The sequence below is a fragment of the Pelodiscus sinensis genome, chromosome 1 (assembly GCF_049634645.1).
Source record: "Pelodiscus sinensis isolate JC-2024 chromosome 1, ASM4963464v1, whole genome shotgun sequence".
NCBI lineage: Eukaryota > Metazoa > Chordata > Testudines > Trionychidae > Pelodiscus > Pelodiscus sinensis.
The window spans coordinates 9887573-9905417 of record NC_134711.1 but is presented as its reverse complement, the minus strand read 5'-3'; the positions used below and the strand labels follow the sequence as shown (position 1 = coordinate 9905417).

The window sequence follows — 17845 nt, the reverse complement described above, 5'->3', positions numbered from 1 at the left end:
TCTTCCAGGGCATGGGTACCTAGTGAGAAGGGGGGGCAAATGGGCTCCCCCACCCCGAGACCAATCATGGTCTGGGGGCAGGGTAACTCCGGCCCTTCCAGGGTGGCCCGGGCTACTTCAAAATATTTTAAGTGGCTCCCGGGCAAAAATTATTGCCCACCCCTGGTGTAGCCAGACCAGAGGTTCAACCTGCATAACAGTTTCAAAACTATTATTATTGGTTTTAGCAAAACATTTTCCTATGAGTTCTAATGGAAACAAGGAAGAAATATGGACAACCTTACAACTTAAAAACTTACTCTTGAAATTTCCAAAGTAAAGATCAGGGTAAAAGCTTCCAAATTACTAGTAGAAAGGAAAAGGAACTGTTCAAATCCTGCCTTAGTGTCTTGCAAATAACCAGTTCATTTCCAGGACTGCAGCAATGTGTGAAAGAATAGCACAAAAGAAGAGGTTACCACAACTTACCAGTGATACCAATCATCACAGTCATCACAGCCTATCATTGGACTGCCATCATCAAGTTTGTTGCAGCCAGGACAGATCCAGATCTTGTTACCCCATTCATCTTGGATCTGATATAAAAAGGGAGGAAACAGTTGATTCTTTTTAATGTCAAGAACGCAAACATAACTGATTTTCTTAAAGTTACATTTCTTGTTTATCAGTCAAAGATATCTAACGTTCACTCTACTCTTGGAAAGTTATACCTAAGAATACTCAAAGCACAATCGTTTGGCGTAACCAGTCTAATTGATTTGCTATACTGGATTCAGATGGTAAAAACAAACATTGTTATGCTCTCCTCTGTAAACCAGTAAAGCCAGTTAAATCACTTGACCCAAGAAAATATTCACTCACCTATAGCAATCACCATGGCTTAACAGTATAGATCCTTAGCTATTGATTCCCTCCCAGTGACCTGAAGACTGATTTCTTTTTAATTTCACACTGCTTATGGATAGAAGTCCCCTGCATAAGATAATAGCTTTACATATGTGTAATAAATACAGTGCAACATGCATGTATTCCCTTATTACTTATTAGCCAAACTCAACTAGCTGATAAGATCAAGGATATAAAAAAGTTGTTACTAAGTAACTTTCCATTCTCTTTATGACATTGATGTCACAGTACAATTTACTAAAGGGTAAATGCAATGAGAGAGGCAGATCATTTACAATATTAAGTAAATGTTTACTAAATTCATCACATTCATTGCCGTATAATGGATTCTTCTGGTATTATTTCCAGTTTGAATCACAATACAATTTTTACCTTTCAAAACTGTTTAATTAAATAGGTCTTTAGTATTGTTTGGCAAAATTTAAACCTTCACAAAATAAATGTAATGAAATCAATTTTATGATAGAAAGCACATACACAACTGACGGAGGATCTACAATGGATTTAATCACTTCTATGATTTGGAAGTATTTAGAATGGAATATCATACATTTTGCTTTCAAAATTTGCTGGTGCACATGGTTATGTACCCAGTATAGTACAGAAAATAAATGTTCTGGTTGCCTTTGAGAGACACATAAGAATGACATTAAAAGTGAGTCAGTTAAAAACAATTAATGTCATTAAAAATGAAAAACTAAGCACATTTTGGTCTGTAAATCTCAGATCATCATCCAAGGAAATCAGTGAAAATGCACAAGAGCTGCAGTCAGTGGCAGATTAGGCACTGGCCCAAGAGGGCCCATGCCCAGGACCCCGGCATGCTCCACCTGCCCGGAGCTCCTGTTGAGGAGCATGGTCATGGCGTGGGAGCTTGCCCCGCTCTAAGTGGAATAGAGGAAGTTCCTGGGCTCCGACCCCGCTCCCTGGAAGCGCTGGGGGGTGAGGTGAGTATAGGGTGAATGCAGGCGAAAGGGATAGGGAGGGGCTTCCATTGGCTCTGGCTTAGGGCCATTAACTCCTAATCTGCTTCTGGCTGCATTCAATTTCTAATTCATGACTGACATTTCCTAGCTTCTTGAAAAGCAGGGTAGTTTTTTGTCACTCAAAAATAGGTTGCGGAAAGTATAGGAAAATATGATGCAGGGCACTATTCTACACTGACAGGAAGAGAGACTCAGTAATGTTAACACAATGGAATTAGGCTTCAATTATGTTTGATTGTAATGATCATTCAAATCTTACTATACAAAGTCATTTCCTCTTGCTGCAAAAATGTTTGCTCCGCATGTAAACTGACTATTTGGAGTTTTGGATGTTAGGGTCACACAAAGTATCGGAGGGGTGACCGTGTTAGTCTGAATCTGCATAAACAATGAGAAGTCCTGTGGCACCTTAAAGACTAAGGGTATGTCTACACTACAGTGTTATTTCAAAGAATCTTATTTTGAAATCGTTATTTCGAAATATCTTATTTCGCAATAACGCATCTACATACAAAATGCATTTTGAAATAGCATTTTGCTATTTTGAAATAGCGCATCCACACTGAGTGGACTCTGAATTGCATTTAAGGCTGTCCAGAACCAGTTCCGGCAGGGCACCAGATCAGGACTTACTGTGTGGGGCTGCTGCCTGAGGCTATCTGAGGTCTGTGCTTAAAGGGACCCCCCCCCCCCCGGACAGCCAGTTCTCAGGTTTCCCTGCTTGCTTGTCTACCTCGATGAGGGATAGCAAAGCATTTTGTCTCTGCATGCTCTGGTTGCCCTCACTCGGGACACCACAGCACTCTGCAACATAGAGCCAGAGCTGCTCTTGGGCACTCTGCTGCTTCTCTTGGACGCATTGCTGTGAGCCTAGCTGCACTTTCTGCAGGCTGCCATCCAGGAGGTCCATTGGGGGTCTGTCAGTATCCAGGAGGCCCTGCGGGAGAGCTTCCACCCTGAGGAGCACTAAGAGCCTCCCTGGTCTGCCCTCTCTAATCCCGCTTCCTGATGTCAAATAAAATACATGTATTTTCATGAACACAAACTCTCTTTATTTAACAAAACTGGAGGGGAGGGGGGAAGGTATGAAACTCTGGTGAGGCTGGGGAAAGGAGGGGAGAAAAGACAGTGGGAGAGGGGAGGGGGAAACCTGGAAGGAGGGAGCTGGAAGGGGGAAGCCAGGGGAAGAAGGGGGAGGGAAAGCTCAGGGCTGGGGGTCTCGCAGGACCAACTTGATTTTCATGTGAACCTGCTCCTGGGTTCGCATTTGGCCTTTGGTGGCCAGGCTGGCAGCTATCCTGCCATAGATGGCCACGTTCCTCCATCTAGTGTGGAGATTGTTGACATTGGGGTCATCCCCCCCAAACCTGAATAAGGTCCATGATCTCCACCCTGGACCAGGAAGGCGCCTGCCTTCTCCAGGCCCTGGCAGGCTCCTGGGAGCTGGCAGACTGCTCCTGGGGAGCGGTGGAAGGCTGGCTGCCAGTGCCTTGCTGGCTCATGTTTTGGGGCCACTGGGTCAGAGGCCCCAGTAGCCACTGCTGGCTCTGGGCTGGCAGGCTTGGAGCTGGCACAGGCACAGGCCAGAGTCTACCCCTTTAAGGGCTCCGGGGAAGAGGGGAGGGAGTGGAGTGTTCTTGGTTGAGGCTGGAGTGGCCACCAGGGCACCCTGGGAAGGCTGGAGGCCCCCTATTTCGAAATAAGTGTCTATACAGCACTTATTTCGAAATAGCTATTTCAAATTTGGCATTATTCCTCGTAGAATGAGGTTTACCAAATTCGAAATAAGTGCTCCACTATTTTGAATTTATTTTGAAATAGCGGTTTAGCTGTGTAGACACCAGGAAAGTTATTTTGAAATAAGAGCTGTTATTTCGAAATAACTTTGCTGTGTAGACATGCCCTAATAGATTTATTGGAGCATAAGCTTTCGTGGGCAAAGACCCACTTAATCAGATGCATATAATGTATGTGCATTTTATGAAGTTGGTCTTCGCCCACAAAAGCTTATGCTCCAATAAATCTGTTAGTCTATAAGGTGCCACAGGACTTCTCATTGTTTATTCAGGGTCACACAAAATATTCTCTTTGAAGGAACTAAAACTAATAACCACATACTGTCCCTCAGCAGCAAACAATCAATCTACGGCATATAGGAGTGCGGCTTGCAAGTAATTATAACCTGGCTTGACCAGCCCTGGCAATAAAATGCCTAGAAAAATTAGCATGGTTCTTCCAAGACAGGCACTTATCTTTGTATGTGTTTACCTGGGGAAGTTCATTGAATCACATTTGTGTTTACCTCGTGTGACCTCCTGAATAATACAGGACAGGTCATAAGATTTCTCTGAATTAATTTCTGACTGAACTAGGGCACGCCTTTTAGGACAACATCCAATTTTGATTTAAAAATTGCCAGTGATGGAGAAAGCACCATAATCTTTGATAAATTATTCCAATGATTAAATATTCTCTCTGTTAATAACTTGTATCTTATTTCTCATCTGAATTTATCTAACATCAGTTTCAATCTATTGGATCTTGTTATACTTTCTTCTGTTGGGTTGAGAAGGCCTCAGTTATCATGTTCATGTAGATATTTATATATAGACTGGAATCAAGTCAACCCTCAACTTCTTTTTTTGAACACTGATTGGATTCATCCCCTTGAATTTTGCACTATAAAAAATGTTTTCTTATCCTTCAATCATTCTTATTGCTCTTCTCTGAACCCTCTTCAATAATCAATATCATTCTTGACTTGTGGACACAATTAAACGGGACACAGTATTCCAGGAGCCTAAATCAGAGGGAATATAACTCCCCTGCTCCTACCTGATAATCCCATTGATACATTCAAGGCTCACGTTAGCTCTTTAGCAACAGTACTGCACTGGGTGCTTAAGTTCAGCTGATAATTCACCATGATCCCAAGTACTTTTCAGACTCACTGCTTCCCTCCATCATGTAAGCATGATTTACATCTTTTGTTCCTAGATATATGACCTTACATTTGATTGTATTAAAACACATATTGCTTGCGTCTCACTTAATGTGTGGTCCAGATCAAATGGTGTTAATAACCTGTGCTCTTCATTACTTACAACTCCCTCAACCTCTCATCTGCAAACTCTGTTAGTAATGATTTTATGTTTTCTTCCAATGTACACAGACCTGTGTACATTGATATTTCTTCTTCATTAATAAGTGTTCAGTAGTGAATGACCATGAACCAATTGCTGTAGAACACCACCAGAAAAAATGCCCACTCTATGATTCTCTATTTGCAGTTGTATTTTATAGCTACATTTTACACCTATGAATTAGCCAGTTTTGAATCCATTTAATGTCATACTGATTTTGCGTCGTTTTAGTTTCTTAATCAAAATGTCATGCAGTGCCAAGTCAAACGCCATACAGAAGTCTAAGTATGTTACATCAGAACTATTACCATTATCAACCAAGTTTGTAATGTCATCAAGAAAGGTATCAAATTAGTTTGACAAGAACTATTTCCCACAAGCCTTTGTTGACTGGCATTAATCATATTACCCTCCTTTACTTCTTTTATGAAACTGAGCCACGTATCAGCTGTTCCATTATTTTGCTTGGGATCAGTGTCAGGCTGACAGGCCCATAACATCCCTGGTTATACCATTTAATATTGATGTGACATTAGCTTTCTTCAAGTCCCTGGAATTTCCTCAGTGTTCCAAGATTTACTTGAAAAACAACATTAACAGTCTAGTGAGATGCTTGGCCAATTTTTTAAAATTATTTAATTTTAAAGTTATCTGGACTTTCTGATTTAAAAATATTCAACTTTAGTAGCTCTGTTTAGCATCCTCCTCAGTTACTGTTGGAATGAAAAGTAATTCACTATCATTCAGCATTTTCCTTGTGCCCTTTTGCTTCCCTTATACATTTTCTACAATTTCTAGCTTTTGATTTTTGATCCTTAGCAGCTACTGTTAACTGCTACCTCCTTTGATTTATGTTTATTTCTATTAACTTCTATCAGCTTCTCATTTCTTTCACTCAGTCAGTTAGTCAGTCTGTCTAATTTCACTATTGGTTAGTTTTTTAACATTCTTTCTAGATAGTGGCTTTTGAGCATCAAGTAAAATGTTCTTAAGCAATTGCCAATTATAATTCACATTCTTCTGACTGCAATAGGAGCACACTTAGGAGCATCCAAATTTTAACCCCTCTTGAGGTATGGCAAGATCACAGCACATTGTAGAATGGCTGCAGGCAACGTGTAGAGCTCCAGAGTTGCACAAATATCTGCAACCTTGATACACTGTTAAAAAAATTAGTAGATCTGTGTACATTGGTATTTACTGGAAATTACTGCTACCCGTAACTTTTTCTATGAGAGTTCTTTTCCTCACTGAAGGCTAGATCTAGGGTAAGACCAGAAAGATCTCAACAAGAAAAATGTTCATGCTCACGCAACTAGAAAATACCCAAATGGAACTGTACTAGACTTTCCAGAAGAAACATAACCTTTGGCTGAGAAGAAGTATAACAAATTTCAACCCAAGCAATTTTTTTGAATAAGTGATCAACCTCTTAAAATAGGTGCAGGTAGAGAAGGGGCTGAATACATGTGGCTAATACATGACACTGTATTGGAAAGGAGCCTTTATTATGAAAACGAAAAGTTATCATGAAGAAGAATTCTTGAACTATTTAACTCATTAGCATTAAGACACACATACCACGTAGGTACTGACAGTCTCCGTCACCACGCTTCTGACTGGCGCTTTGGAGCCTCCTGCCGCAGAAACCGCAGGAGGTGGTGGTGGAATTAGAGCAGGCGAGATGGTAGCTTGTGGAGGTGGTGGTGCTGGAGCAGGAGGAGGGGTCACATGGACAGGAGCTGGAACAGGGGATGGCACGGGTGGTGGTGTTTTGGGTCGATTCACAGGAGTAGATGGTTTAGCCTCTGGGGCCGACACCACTTTGCTGATGACTCTGACAGACAAAAAGACAGCCACAGAAGAGTTGATGCAAAACTGCAAAACGTTATTGGCTAAAGATAAGAAACTACAAAATGGACAATTCACTTTGCCCTTCAAAAAGATTGTTACAGCACCGCATTAGGAGAGCTTTCATTGCCCACTGCTCCATATCAGACAGGTTGAAATAGATAGCCATTGCAAACTGAACTCCACTGCATGAGACACACATCACTTCTGTATATAAATATTCCATGGCTACATAAACTAAGCTCACTAAAAAAACAATGAATAGTCCTGCAGCTCCTTAGAGACTAACCAAAAATGTAGATGGTATCATGAGGTTTCGTGGGCACAACCCATTTCTTCAGATGAATGGAGTAAGAAGTGGGTTGTGCCCATGAAAGCTCATGATACCATCTACAGTTTTTGTTAGTCTCTAAGATGCTGCAGGACTATTCATTGTTTCTAAACTTGTTTTAATTACAGACTAACATGAATACCCCGCAAACTTTTAAGCTCACTACAGAAATTAAGATTCCCTATTAGTGGGAAATATTAGAAAGGGAAGTTAATCAGCTGTGGGCGGCAGCACTGATTTTAATAATCAAACTGCGGGGCAATGCCACTCTTGGAGTCTACATTTTAGGGGTTCTACAAATATTTGAAAATTAGGTACAGGTTGGACCTCCCTGGTCCGACACCTTTAGGACCTGACCGGTCCTGGATGAGGGATTTTGCTGGACCAGGGGAGGTCATTTCTGGTATCCCCTGCCACGACCTGCCAGCCTTCTAGCCAGCTCCCCACCTGCTGTTGGCCCTGCTGCCTTGACAACCTTGCTGGGCAGCTGTCGCTGCTGCGTCTCATGGCCCTACTGGGCAAATACGCATTGGGGCTTCTGGCCCACTGGGTCTCCTGCTGCCACATGCTGAGCAGTCCTGCTGGCAGCTTGCTACTGGCAGCCTGCTGCCTCCGCAGGGCTCCCTGCTGCTGGCCCTCCAACATCTGTGCCTGACCATGGATGTTGCCAGACTAGATAGGCCTGATTTAGAGAATTTCAACCTGTACTTCTTTCTTCACATGTTTATGGAATAAGCAGCGGTTTTGGTCAGCATAAATAAATGACACATACATGATATTCTAAGAAGCTACCATTAACTGCTACCTGCTTTAGTCATTGTAGCAGTAGACTGGATACTGCTCTAATAAATACAGTACAAGCTTTGTTATCCGGCATTCATGGGCAATAGGAGTTGTTGGATAATCAAATGTGCTGGTTACTCAAGCTTTACACCAATGATTCATGAATTTTTCACCGCATGATAGTCATATTTCAGAAATAAAGACAAGTTTGCTGCTGTAAGAATCTTACAAGCTATAAGAAAAATGGTATCATGGAAGGGATGACAGACAGACAGACACAGACACAGACACACACACACACACACTTACCAGGCTACTTGTTTTCACAAGGGCACATCTTGTTAGATTACTGTATTAATTACTTTTTCCTTTACTAGCTTAATATGGGAATGTAGGCCACTGCTTCTCAAGAGAGACTGCAAAGAAGTATGCTTTGAATAAAGGAGGTCACATGACATACACGTTCAAGGTAAGCATTCCAGTACAGGGAGAAGCAAGGGAAAAACAGAATGGAGATAACTCAGAGTGAATACAAGAGGGTCACGTAAAGGGAAGTGGAATCGCAGCAAGGCAGAGGCTGGAGACAGAGACAAAGGGTGAAATCCTGGTGCCATTCAACTCAAGAGAAGTTTTGCCACTGACTTTCATGGGCCTATGACTTGAGCAAAAATGTAGACAAGGTCAACGCTGAGTAGAGAGTCAAACTCATCAGGGTGACTGGCTCCTACACTAACTTCCACGGTAACAGTGATAGGAAATTATGACAGATCGCCATCTGAACAAAAGCATAGAGATACAAAATAACAATAAAACCCCCTCTTTCTAGGAAGAGAGTTGTTAAAAATATACTTACAATCATACAGTTAAACATTTTCATTAAAAGGGGATAAAGGATCCTTTTAATGTCACAACTGATTCCTGTTGACAAGAATGCCCTGAGAGTACACTGCAGCTATTCTCCTGCAATACTCAAAATGCAGGGTGGCTAGGACTGGCGCCATGTCTGCATTCAGTGTGTCTTCTAAGTTACATTGCAAGAAAGATTTGAAGCAGTAAAATATTTAATGTTATGCTGAGGTTTTAAAATAAAAAAAGATGTATTGTTCTTCTATTGAGATAGCCTATTTGCACTACCAAATTAGGGACATGACAACAAGCACATTAACAAATATATAGCTCACAAAACTAGGTTTGATAGAATTAATCAGCAAACCCACTACACTACCATTTCTGTCTGCTAAGGCCAAAACGGGAGAGGCAATAAAAAGAGGACAAGTAAAGAGGAGAAACATTAGAAAACCAGCAATGGAGAAAGCTTAAAATGATGTGGGATTAATTCCTCCAGCATCAGTAACACTCTTTATAGACTCAGCCTCATGACTGCATTTCTGATGTAAAAAAAACCTGACAATAATAAAAATGAGATGAGAGACAGAGGTAAATCAATGCAGAGGGCAAATTATTTGGCACCAGAAAAGTCCTTTGGGTTGTTCAATGGAACACCTTTGTCCTTCCTTTCGTATCTCTTTTTTTTATAGCCATAATACAAGCTCTTCAGGGCACCACCTTTGCTCTAATCTGTTCTATATAGGTTTCTATATGAGGCACATCACCATAATATCTACGATTCTTCCAGTAGTGCATTAGTTGCGTGATTACACACCAGTCCTGTGTTGTTTGTTCTTTCATCTCTCCCCAGAGGGAGAAGCAGAAGCAGTGGAGTGTCTTGTTTTGGTAAGGTTTTATGAATACATCTGTTGCTATGTGTTTGTATTCAAGAAGACAAGGTCAAAGAAATGCTCCTTATACTTGGAGAGGAAAGTGGTGAGGTTTCATCCAGGGGGAGTTCATTCCACAGTCTCATGCCACTCCTGGAGAATGTTCTATTTTGGCCTGGGTCTGTGGCCTGTTCTAGATATGCAAACAGGCTGCATTTGAAAATGTGAGCGCTAACTGGACTTTGTACCCAGCACAGAGAGAGCTTCACAGCTTTAATAAACACACTAGCTGGTCATGGTCAGCCTTACTTCAAATTGTGTTAGCTCACGTGGTTCCAAACACTGTATTTCCCTAATGGACACAAAGCCGGCCATGAGCCTGAATAGGGCCCTAAGAGCTACTATAATAGAACTAAGCAATAACAATACTACAGAAACTCACTGTGTGGTACGTGAGGAACTAAGTGACACAACTTAATAGTCACTGTGCCAAATATTAACCAATTTGCTTCTTTGTTGAAGTGTATCATTAGAGCACATTCGCAAGACAAGCCTGGCCTATTTGTTTTGGCACAAGTGCTCAGGTATTACAGGAGAGCTGCATTCTGGAGCACACTTGGGCTTGCCACTCCTGTGGGCTAATGAAGTTTAGAAGCAGAAGAGAAATGAATTGTTTACGCTTATGCCACTTGGACAGATCATGAGGTAATTTCGGAGAGGGTGGAAAGCTTTGTCCTCCTACAGGAAGACAAGGGTTGCATAACTGGCAATATATAAGTAGGGAGAACCCAGGGTAAAATGGCAGCCCCAGGATCTAATAATTAATATTACTGCAGACTTATATAAAATAGAAACACAAAGACTTCAAAACAGTTTATAAATGAAAGTAAGAATTATCAGCTCTATTTTATAGGTGCGTAAGAGGCTTGCCTAGGGTCACATAGCAAAATACCTGTTGTGGTATAAACCAGAACTGAAGCTAGTCTTCCTGGTAGTCAGTTCTATCCTCTCAGACACTAGATCACACATTAGGCATTATAACTGGAAGAAGGCAATCTTTCCCTTAAACATATTTACCATTTATTTCCACATAAAATAGGACTTAGTAAACTAAAATGTGTCCTTAGTTTCACTTACTCGGAGAATATTGGGGTTATGTTAGATTAAGATTAAGATTAAATTTAAATTATTTTTAGCAGGGCTCAGACTAACATCAGTCAAATGAACAAATAATGCCCAGAGTCTTGAGATCAGAGCTCTGTTTCTCTGTGGGCTGCTCTCCCGGCAACATGTCATCACATTTTCTATATTAAAAGATAAAAATCAATTGTTAAAGGTTTTATGCAAATGGCTGCCCTAGAATTAAGAAGTGTGAGAAAACCTTTTGACTAGATCTAGTAATGGGAATCTACAACAACCACATAAATGTAAAGTGAAAAATACCACTACTACCTTTTTCCAAAGAAAGCAGAATTATTGTAGAGACTTGTAGTACAGCTGGTTTTATCCCAAATTTAAATATCCTTCGAACTCTATTCTGTGCTAACAGGAAGTATATTTATTCCAAACGGACATAAAGTATTTATAATGGAATGGAATACAGACACTTAGAAAGCTAATATATTATAATGTGCTTAAAATATATAGTGGGATCACGCGCACAGAAGCATAGTGTTGATCTTGCAAGCAGAGAGCAAGTTCTACCAGACTTTTAATGCCAAGGCAGGTTGGTCAGGTAATAATTGGCTTTAACTGTCACAAGTTGTAACATGCTGCATCTGGAGCAGAGTGAGACTCAAAGGTGTGAAATAATTTCCTATCTCTGGAACTAATTTATTTGATTTCAGTCTGTTCCTTACAAATGAAAGCCCCATTGACTGATTAGTATAAACACAGGGAAAACTAAAAGGAAATTGATTTTAAAAGTATGATTTGAACCACAGAACTGAAAGATTCCTCCATGTTCCTTTTACAAAACATGCCACTGTACTGATAGCTTCAGGGGGTAGCTGAATTAGTCTGTACATGATAAACTTTAAAAACAGCAAATGGTCTGGTAGCACTTTATAGACTAACAAAACATGTAGATGGTATCATGAGTTTTCGTAGGCACAGCCAGAAAACTCCAGTCATCTGAAGAAGTGGGCTATGCCCACGAAAGCTCATGATTACCATCTACATGTTTTGTTAGTCTATAAAGTGCTACCAGACCATTTGTTGGTTTTTAAGTTTATACTGCACTGATAGTTATAATATTCTAGTAAAAAATCATGGTCTGATGACCTTTATTTTTATAGAGGGTAAAAGGTTCCAACATGCAGCCCCCTCATAAACCCAGTCTAAACCATGGTAATATTTTCAAAAATCCTAAATGATTTATGAACTTAAGTCATATTTTCAGAAGTGACTTAGGAACACAAAGTTTTGCCTATATGGAGAAATGGGGCCACTTTTAATGATACAGTATACATGTAGTAGAGTTCCTTCCTAGACAGAAACACATCTAAATATATTTTGAGAGCTTGGACACAAAATACTGTAGAATAATAGTGTTTTCAAATAAGCAAACATTTCCATTTGTCTAGTTTCTCTGTGTATGTCTATATTGCAAATAAACACTCGTGCATGTATCCGCTGATTTGGACTTGCAGGGCTCAGACTACAAAGCTATTTAACTGCAGTAGATATCTGAGATCATGCAGAAGTCCAGGTTCCACCAAACATGTATACTGCAAAGAGACGTTACTCCAAAACAAGGAATAACGTTAGTTCGAACCAAGGGGTTTGGTTCGAACTAATGTGCCCCAGCGTGCACTTTCACTTTCGAAACAGCTGTTGAGTGGAGTAACGCGCTGGTGAGATTATGCTAATGAAGTGCAGGATATTTAAATCTCCACTTCATTAGGAATTTCGGTCACCTACATTTGCATCTCTAATTTGAACTAGGGAGCAAGTGTAGATGTACCCTAGGAGAGCAGCGTGGGTTGGCGGCTCGATGATGGGAACCAGCGATTGATGCCTCACAAAGTCTGCTCACTGCTGTAACAGGACTGCGATCTGCAGTGGGTCTGAGGACCCCTCTGACCAGGAAGATTGATGGGATGGAGACTGGCAACCAATATCAACCATGTCAATTATCTGAGGAGGCCCCGGGGCGATGCTGAGGTCTTGGAAAAGCAGGGGACCAGCCGCAGTGTCCAAGCTCAGGGCATGAGCTTCAGCTTGTCCATGCTGAGGCTTTGACAAACATCCCTGAGTCCTGATTCCTGCGCCCCTAGTCAGGGGAATGGAAGGGTGTGTGTGAAGTCCGCCTCCCAGTATCCAAGGCTTGAAGACTTCACACCCGGGAGCGTGGCAGGACCATGCCTTGGGAGGGGACTGCTGAGATGGAAACACCAGGAAAGGGCTGTCATGGGCTTACGCCTTGACTATGCTACCAGCTGGGTGGGTGCTGCCAGCACCGGCAAAGCCAAAATATGCTGCCTGAAAGTCCTCTGCTGTAGGCATCACCAGAGTGAGATGGAGAGGGCTGCACCACTCATCCTGAGTCGGTCCCTGACTCCCAGATGGAGGTGTTGAGCTGCCCACCACGGGGCTTGGCTCCTTCCTGACTTCCTTCAACTTACAGGGGAGCATTACGGGGGAGCTGGGGAGCATCCATTTGCCAGATCTTTGCCTTCTGGACCAGACATGACAAGGGGGAATGGTGTCCTCCTGACGATGGCATTGGCGGAGCACTCTGCCTCGAGGCTATGGTGCTCCTGGTCTCTGGTGCTGGGGTCAATGCCAACTCCACAGTGCTTACACCATCAAGAATGCCCTGAGGCAGATGTCCCTTTCCTTCTTCATTGGCAGCTTGAACGATTTGTGAAAGCGGCACTTCTCATTGATGTGCCCCTCATTTAAATACCTCAGGCAGCTGTTGTGCAGATCATTAACAGGTAGGGATGTTAAATAAATATAGGTTAATTAACTAATCGACTACTGGATGGATTTCCCTTCGACTAGTTGATAAGCGGGGAAGCCGCAGTGGGGTTAGCTTCTGGTACCGGGAGCTAACCCCGGCCTCGGAAGCTAAGCTCACTGCAGCTGTGCCTTTTAAATGTATTAAGAGTCTGCTGGCTCTTAATGCAATTAAAAGGCTAAAGCACAGCAGGGGGGACCCAGCATGAACTGGGTCAGCTGATTCCCGGCTTGTGCCAGGTCCCCCCGCTACGCACCAGCCTTTTAAATATATTAAGCACTGGCAGGCTCTTAATACATTTAAAAAGCAGAGCTGCAGTGTCTGGGACTGGGTGCAAGCTGGGAATCAGTTGATTCCGAGCTCGCATCTGGTCCCCGCTACTCCACTGCACCCCACGGAGTTGGTGCCGATTCCCCACCAGCACTGGCTCCTGCTCCTCCCTTCTCCCCGCTGCTGCCTCTAATAGAGGCAGCAAGAGGGGCGGGGAAGTGACTAGTCAAGAGACTAGTTAACTATCTGATAAGCTTTTGCTTATCGGATAGTCGAGTAGTCGCTTACATCCCTACTAACAGGCATAGGATACTGTATATTTTAGAGAGTTTGTCTGTTTGATCAAGAATGCCTCCTGCACGGTAACAGTTAGGACCATTAGGTTTGGTATGCAGCTTCTTCATTTAAAGCAACATAAGCATCTGGTTGTGCCAGGAAAACAAGATGTGCCTGGAATGGGATTGCTTTGGTGATCCTAGCTCGTACCATTTAGGAGAAATTCTTTAGAAAATAGACACACTCTCTAAAATATATGATTAGATTAAAAAGAAAACTCAAAATACATACATATATGAAGTAGTCAGAAAAAAGAAATGCAGAAAAAGTTTTGTAATCACTGTAAGTTTAAAAAAAGGGTACATATGGTTCATTTTAAAAAGTTAAATTAAGTTTAAAAAAAACTTAATTGAGTTATGGACCTGAGCAATGCTAAGCAAAGACTGTGTTGCAGAAAGGGCAAAAAGTGGCCAATGCACAGCAGTTCCATTGCACTGTCACCAGGGATGGAGGGAGTGTGGGGTGTCCCTTATACCATGGCATGGAGGTGCCACTCCCAAGATTGCCAGAGCCGCTCTCCTATGCTGAGGGGAAAACTTCCAGCACGAGTGCATATGGTGAGCACGCACACCTAATGTGGAATGGACATGAACAATCACTCGAAGAACTGGGAACCTTGATCTTTTTCAATGGTAGACTGAGCCACCAGATGACAATTGCCTAACAATTTTACTTAGACTGCAAGCTTTTTGGACCAGGGATCACCTTTTTGTTCTGTGTTTGTACAGTACCGAACAGTGGCACTGGACCTTGCCTTGGCTTCCAGGCATTAAATCAAAATAATACGTCAAATCCTTGGCACTATGGAAGTTGCTTATTTTTGTTTTTGTTTTAATTTCATTTTGAAACAAGAAAGACAGATATTTATAGGAAAAATTGAGACCAATTTGCACCAGTTTTCTAGCAAAGCCAAGTATTTTTTCTCCTAGTAATGAATAAGTATCTGCCTTCAATTCTATTGTGTACATTTGATCAGTTTCTGTTTTCCCATAAAGGGAGATTGCTCACACCCATTTCTACATGCAACTGTGCTGAAGCAGATATGCGTCTAAACCTGCCTGAAGTTTTCCCCCCACTTTTTAATTGAGGTACACAATATACACATTTTTACTCTTGTGCAACAAAAAGCAAAAAAGATTTTCACACACAGTAAGTCGTTTTATTTTCTGACTCAAACCTTTTTATGGATTCACATTTGAAGTCATAACTGAGCGTGATCCAATTGCAAAATGAAAATAATTTTGACTGAAACCTTCCATCTACTAAAACTATGGGTAATAATTGGTGGGGTGGCTTTTGCAATTAAAGAAGAGGCTAGGACGAAGCCTGAGGTTTAAAGCAATTCTCACGCTCAAGGGAGAAAACTTCTAGGTCAGCTTTAACAGCACACTGGAAAAAAGCTACTTCCCCCCCATTCTGGCAATGAGCTCTTATTACCCCATAAGCATGGATACTTGTGCACAAAGACCAAAGTCTTACAACTGGGTAGATCTTTGTGAAACCTGAACAAATTCAGCAGAACTCTGTATGAATACAAGGGTCCATCCACGGGGGTATGAGTGCAGGACTGAGGCCAAATATATTATTCCTTTGCCAAATGTTCTTTTGAGTATATGAACCACACCCTAGACAATGTTTTCAATAAAGAGCACACCCATGCAATATTTAAAAAAAGGCATTGCTAACTGAAGTCCTCCGGCTCTTTATTAAAATTTAAATGTAACTATTCCAATGAAGAAAACAAAGAATTAGGCTTGGGTTACATTTAAAAGTTAGCATGGGCATGAAGAATCTTTTTTGTCAATGTAACTACTGTCTTTTGGGGCAGTAGCATTTCTAATCTGATAGAATATCTCCTTATGTCAGTGTAGGCTCTGGGGATATGCCTCCATAGCCACAGTGCCATAGTTATGCCGATACAGTCTCCATAGTGCAAAATTGTAAAGTTCACTGGAGTTTCTAAGTCCCTTTTTACACTTATGTCTTGGCTAGAATTACATTATTTTCCACTTTTCCTCTTAGCTAGTCCATTAATTATCTTAAGAGTTGATTTAACCAGTATATATTCTTTTTGGATTTATAGAAAAAGTTGATAGAGCAACTCAGTGTTCAATTCTAGTATCACACTGTGAACATCAAGCCTTTCATTGCTAAGTGCTACATTGTAAAATAATTGGGATACCTATTAGTACTGTAATAAACATACACATTCACTGCCAGGACTCTATTGTTTGATTTTCCAAACAGTGGTTTACCCTTCTACGTTTTTCTCCATGAAGTATCACTTTTTCCCTCCTATTTAATTCCACAGTAAGTTCTCCTCCAGAGCTCTCCATTGAATTAGCAATATCTCACAGGGTAACCAACACCGCCCACAGCTGTGTCCCACAATAGCTCCATGCTGCTTGCATTACATCTTTTGGAGGATTTGGTCACGGTGCCTTAACTGCTACAAACACTGGTCTCATTCATAAAAACGTGAAGGAGGAGGGGCTTCCCGCAGGATTCCTTTACCTGTTTCCCCACCACAAAACAGTGAAATAAATGGAATGGGTCATGAGCTGCTTGGCCTGTAATGCAAACCTATGGCTTGACAAGTCAATAAAGAGCCAATCCTTCCCTCCCCAGCCACACAGAGAGCCAAGGTTAAAGGAAAACACAATTTGGATATACCTACACAGGGAGTTTAATGATCCCCATTATTCAGCTATTGTGTGCAAACACTATGAAGCCAGTAATCTAAATTATCAAAGACTGAATAACTTGCCACTAAATGGCACACAAAGTTCAAAAGTTCCTTGACAATAGTTTACTTATTTATCATTAAAAGGAGAACAATCATCTTTAAAAAGCCTACAAATTTCCATTAAAGAAGATGCCATGTAAAAACTATAGGTATTGCATAAAATTGTATAGGGGCAAATTTTAATCTCACTGACGTCTGTGACAACCTCCTTTTCTAGAAATGATATTACACACATGCACACTGAATTTTACAACTCCCATTGCCTTAGTGTTTGAGCACCTCACTTTTAAAAAAATATGTTTGTATTATGGAAGCAACCAGAAAACTCAATTGAGATCAGGGCTCCAATGAGCAATTATTATACCAACACAGACAGAGTCCTTGTTCTTAGGATCTCCCAAAGCAGGCAGGAGAGGAAAAAAAATCTGTAGCCTTATTTCTATTTTTCTCTTTTGATTCTCTGATTTCTCTCAATTTTTCTACTTTTAAGCAACTTTTCCTAGAGGCTTTTGACTTCACTGGGAGTTCTCGAGAGTTCAGCTCCTTTGTAAGTCAGGCTTACATTTAGGAGCCATATTGTATGATATTTGTCTCTATAGCAAAAGAGGAAGTCATATGAAAATACAAAAGCTACTATAAATACACATCACGAAGGCATTCTTGTGGGCATTCTAGGGAGGTATTAATATGCTATTACATATGTTCTTCAAATAATTTACAAACAGTATACATATTGGCAGAAAAAAACCCCATTTCTTAAAAATGAATTTCCGTAATCATCTAGATGTGGTGAAGGTAACCAGGACAGGTT

At 41.2% G+C, this 17845-nt stretch overlaps 1 protein-coding gene across 1 annotated transcript in view; it reads right to left on the bottom strand.

Annotated features, from left to right (window-relative positions):
• Positions 1 to 17845, bottom strand: part of TAF3 (TATA-box binding protein associated factor 3) — a 150608-nt gene that overhangs the window by 3456 nt on the left and 129307 nt on the right. Inside the window, exons 5-6 of the mRNA XM_075925999.1 lie at positions 6617 to 6872; positions 469 to 575 (exon numbers count right to left, since the gene is read on the bottom strand). Coding sequence (XP_075782114.1) covers positions 469 to 575; positions 6617 to 6872 — 363 coding nt within the window. The remainder of the gene's footprint in view (positions 1 to 468; positions 576 to 6616; positions 6873 to 17845) is intronic.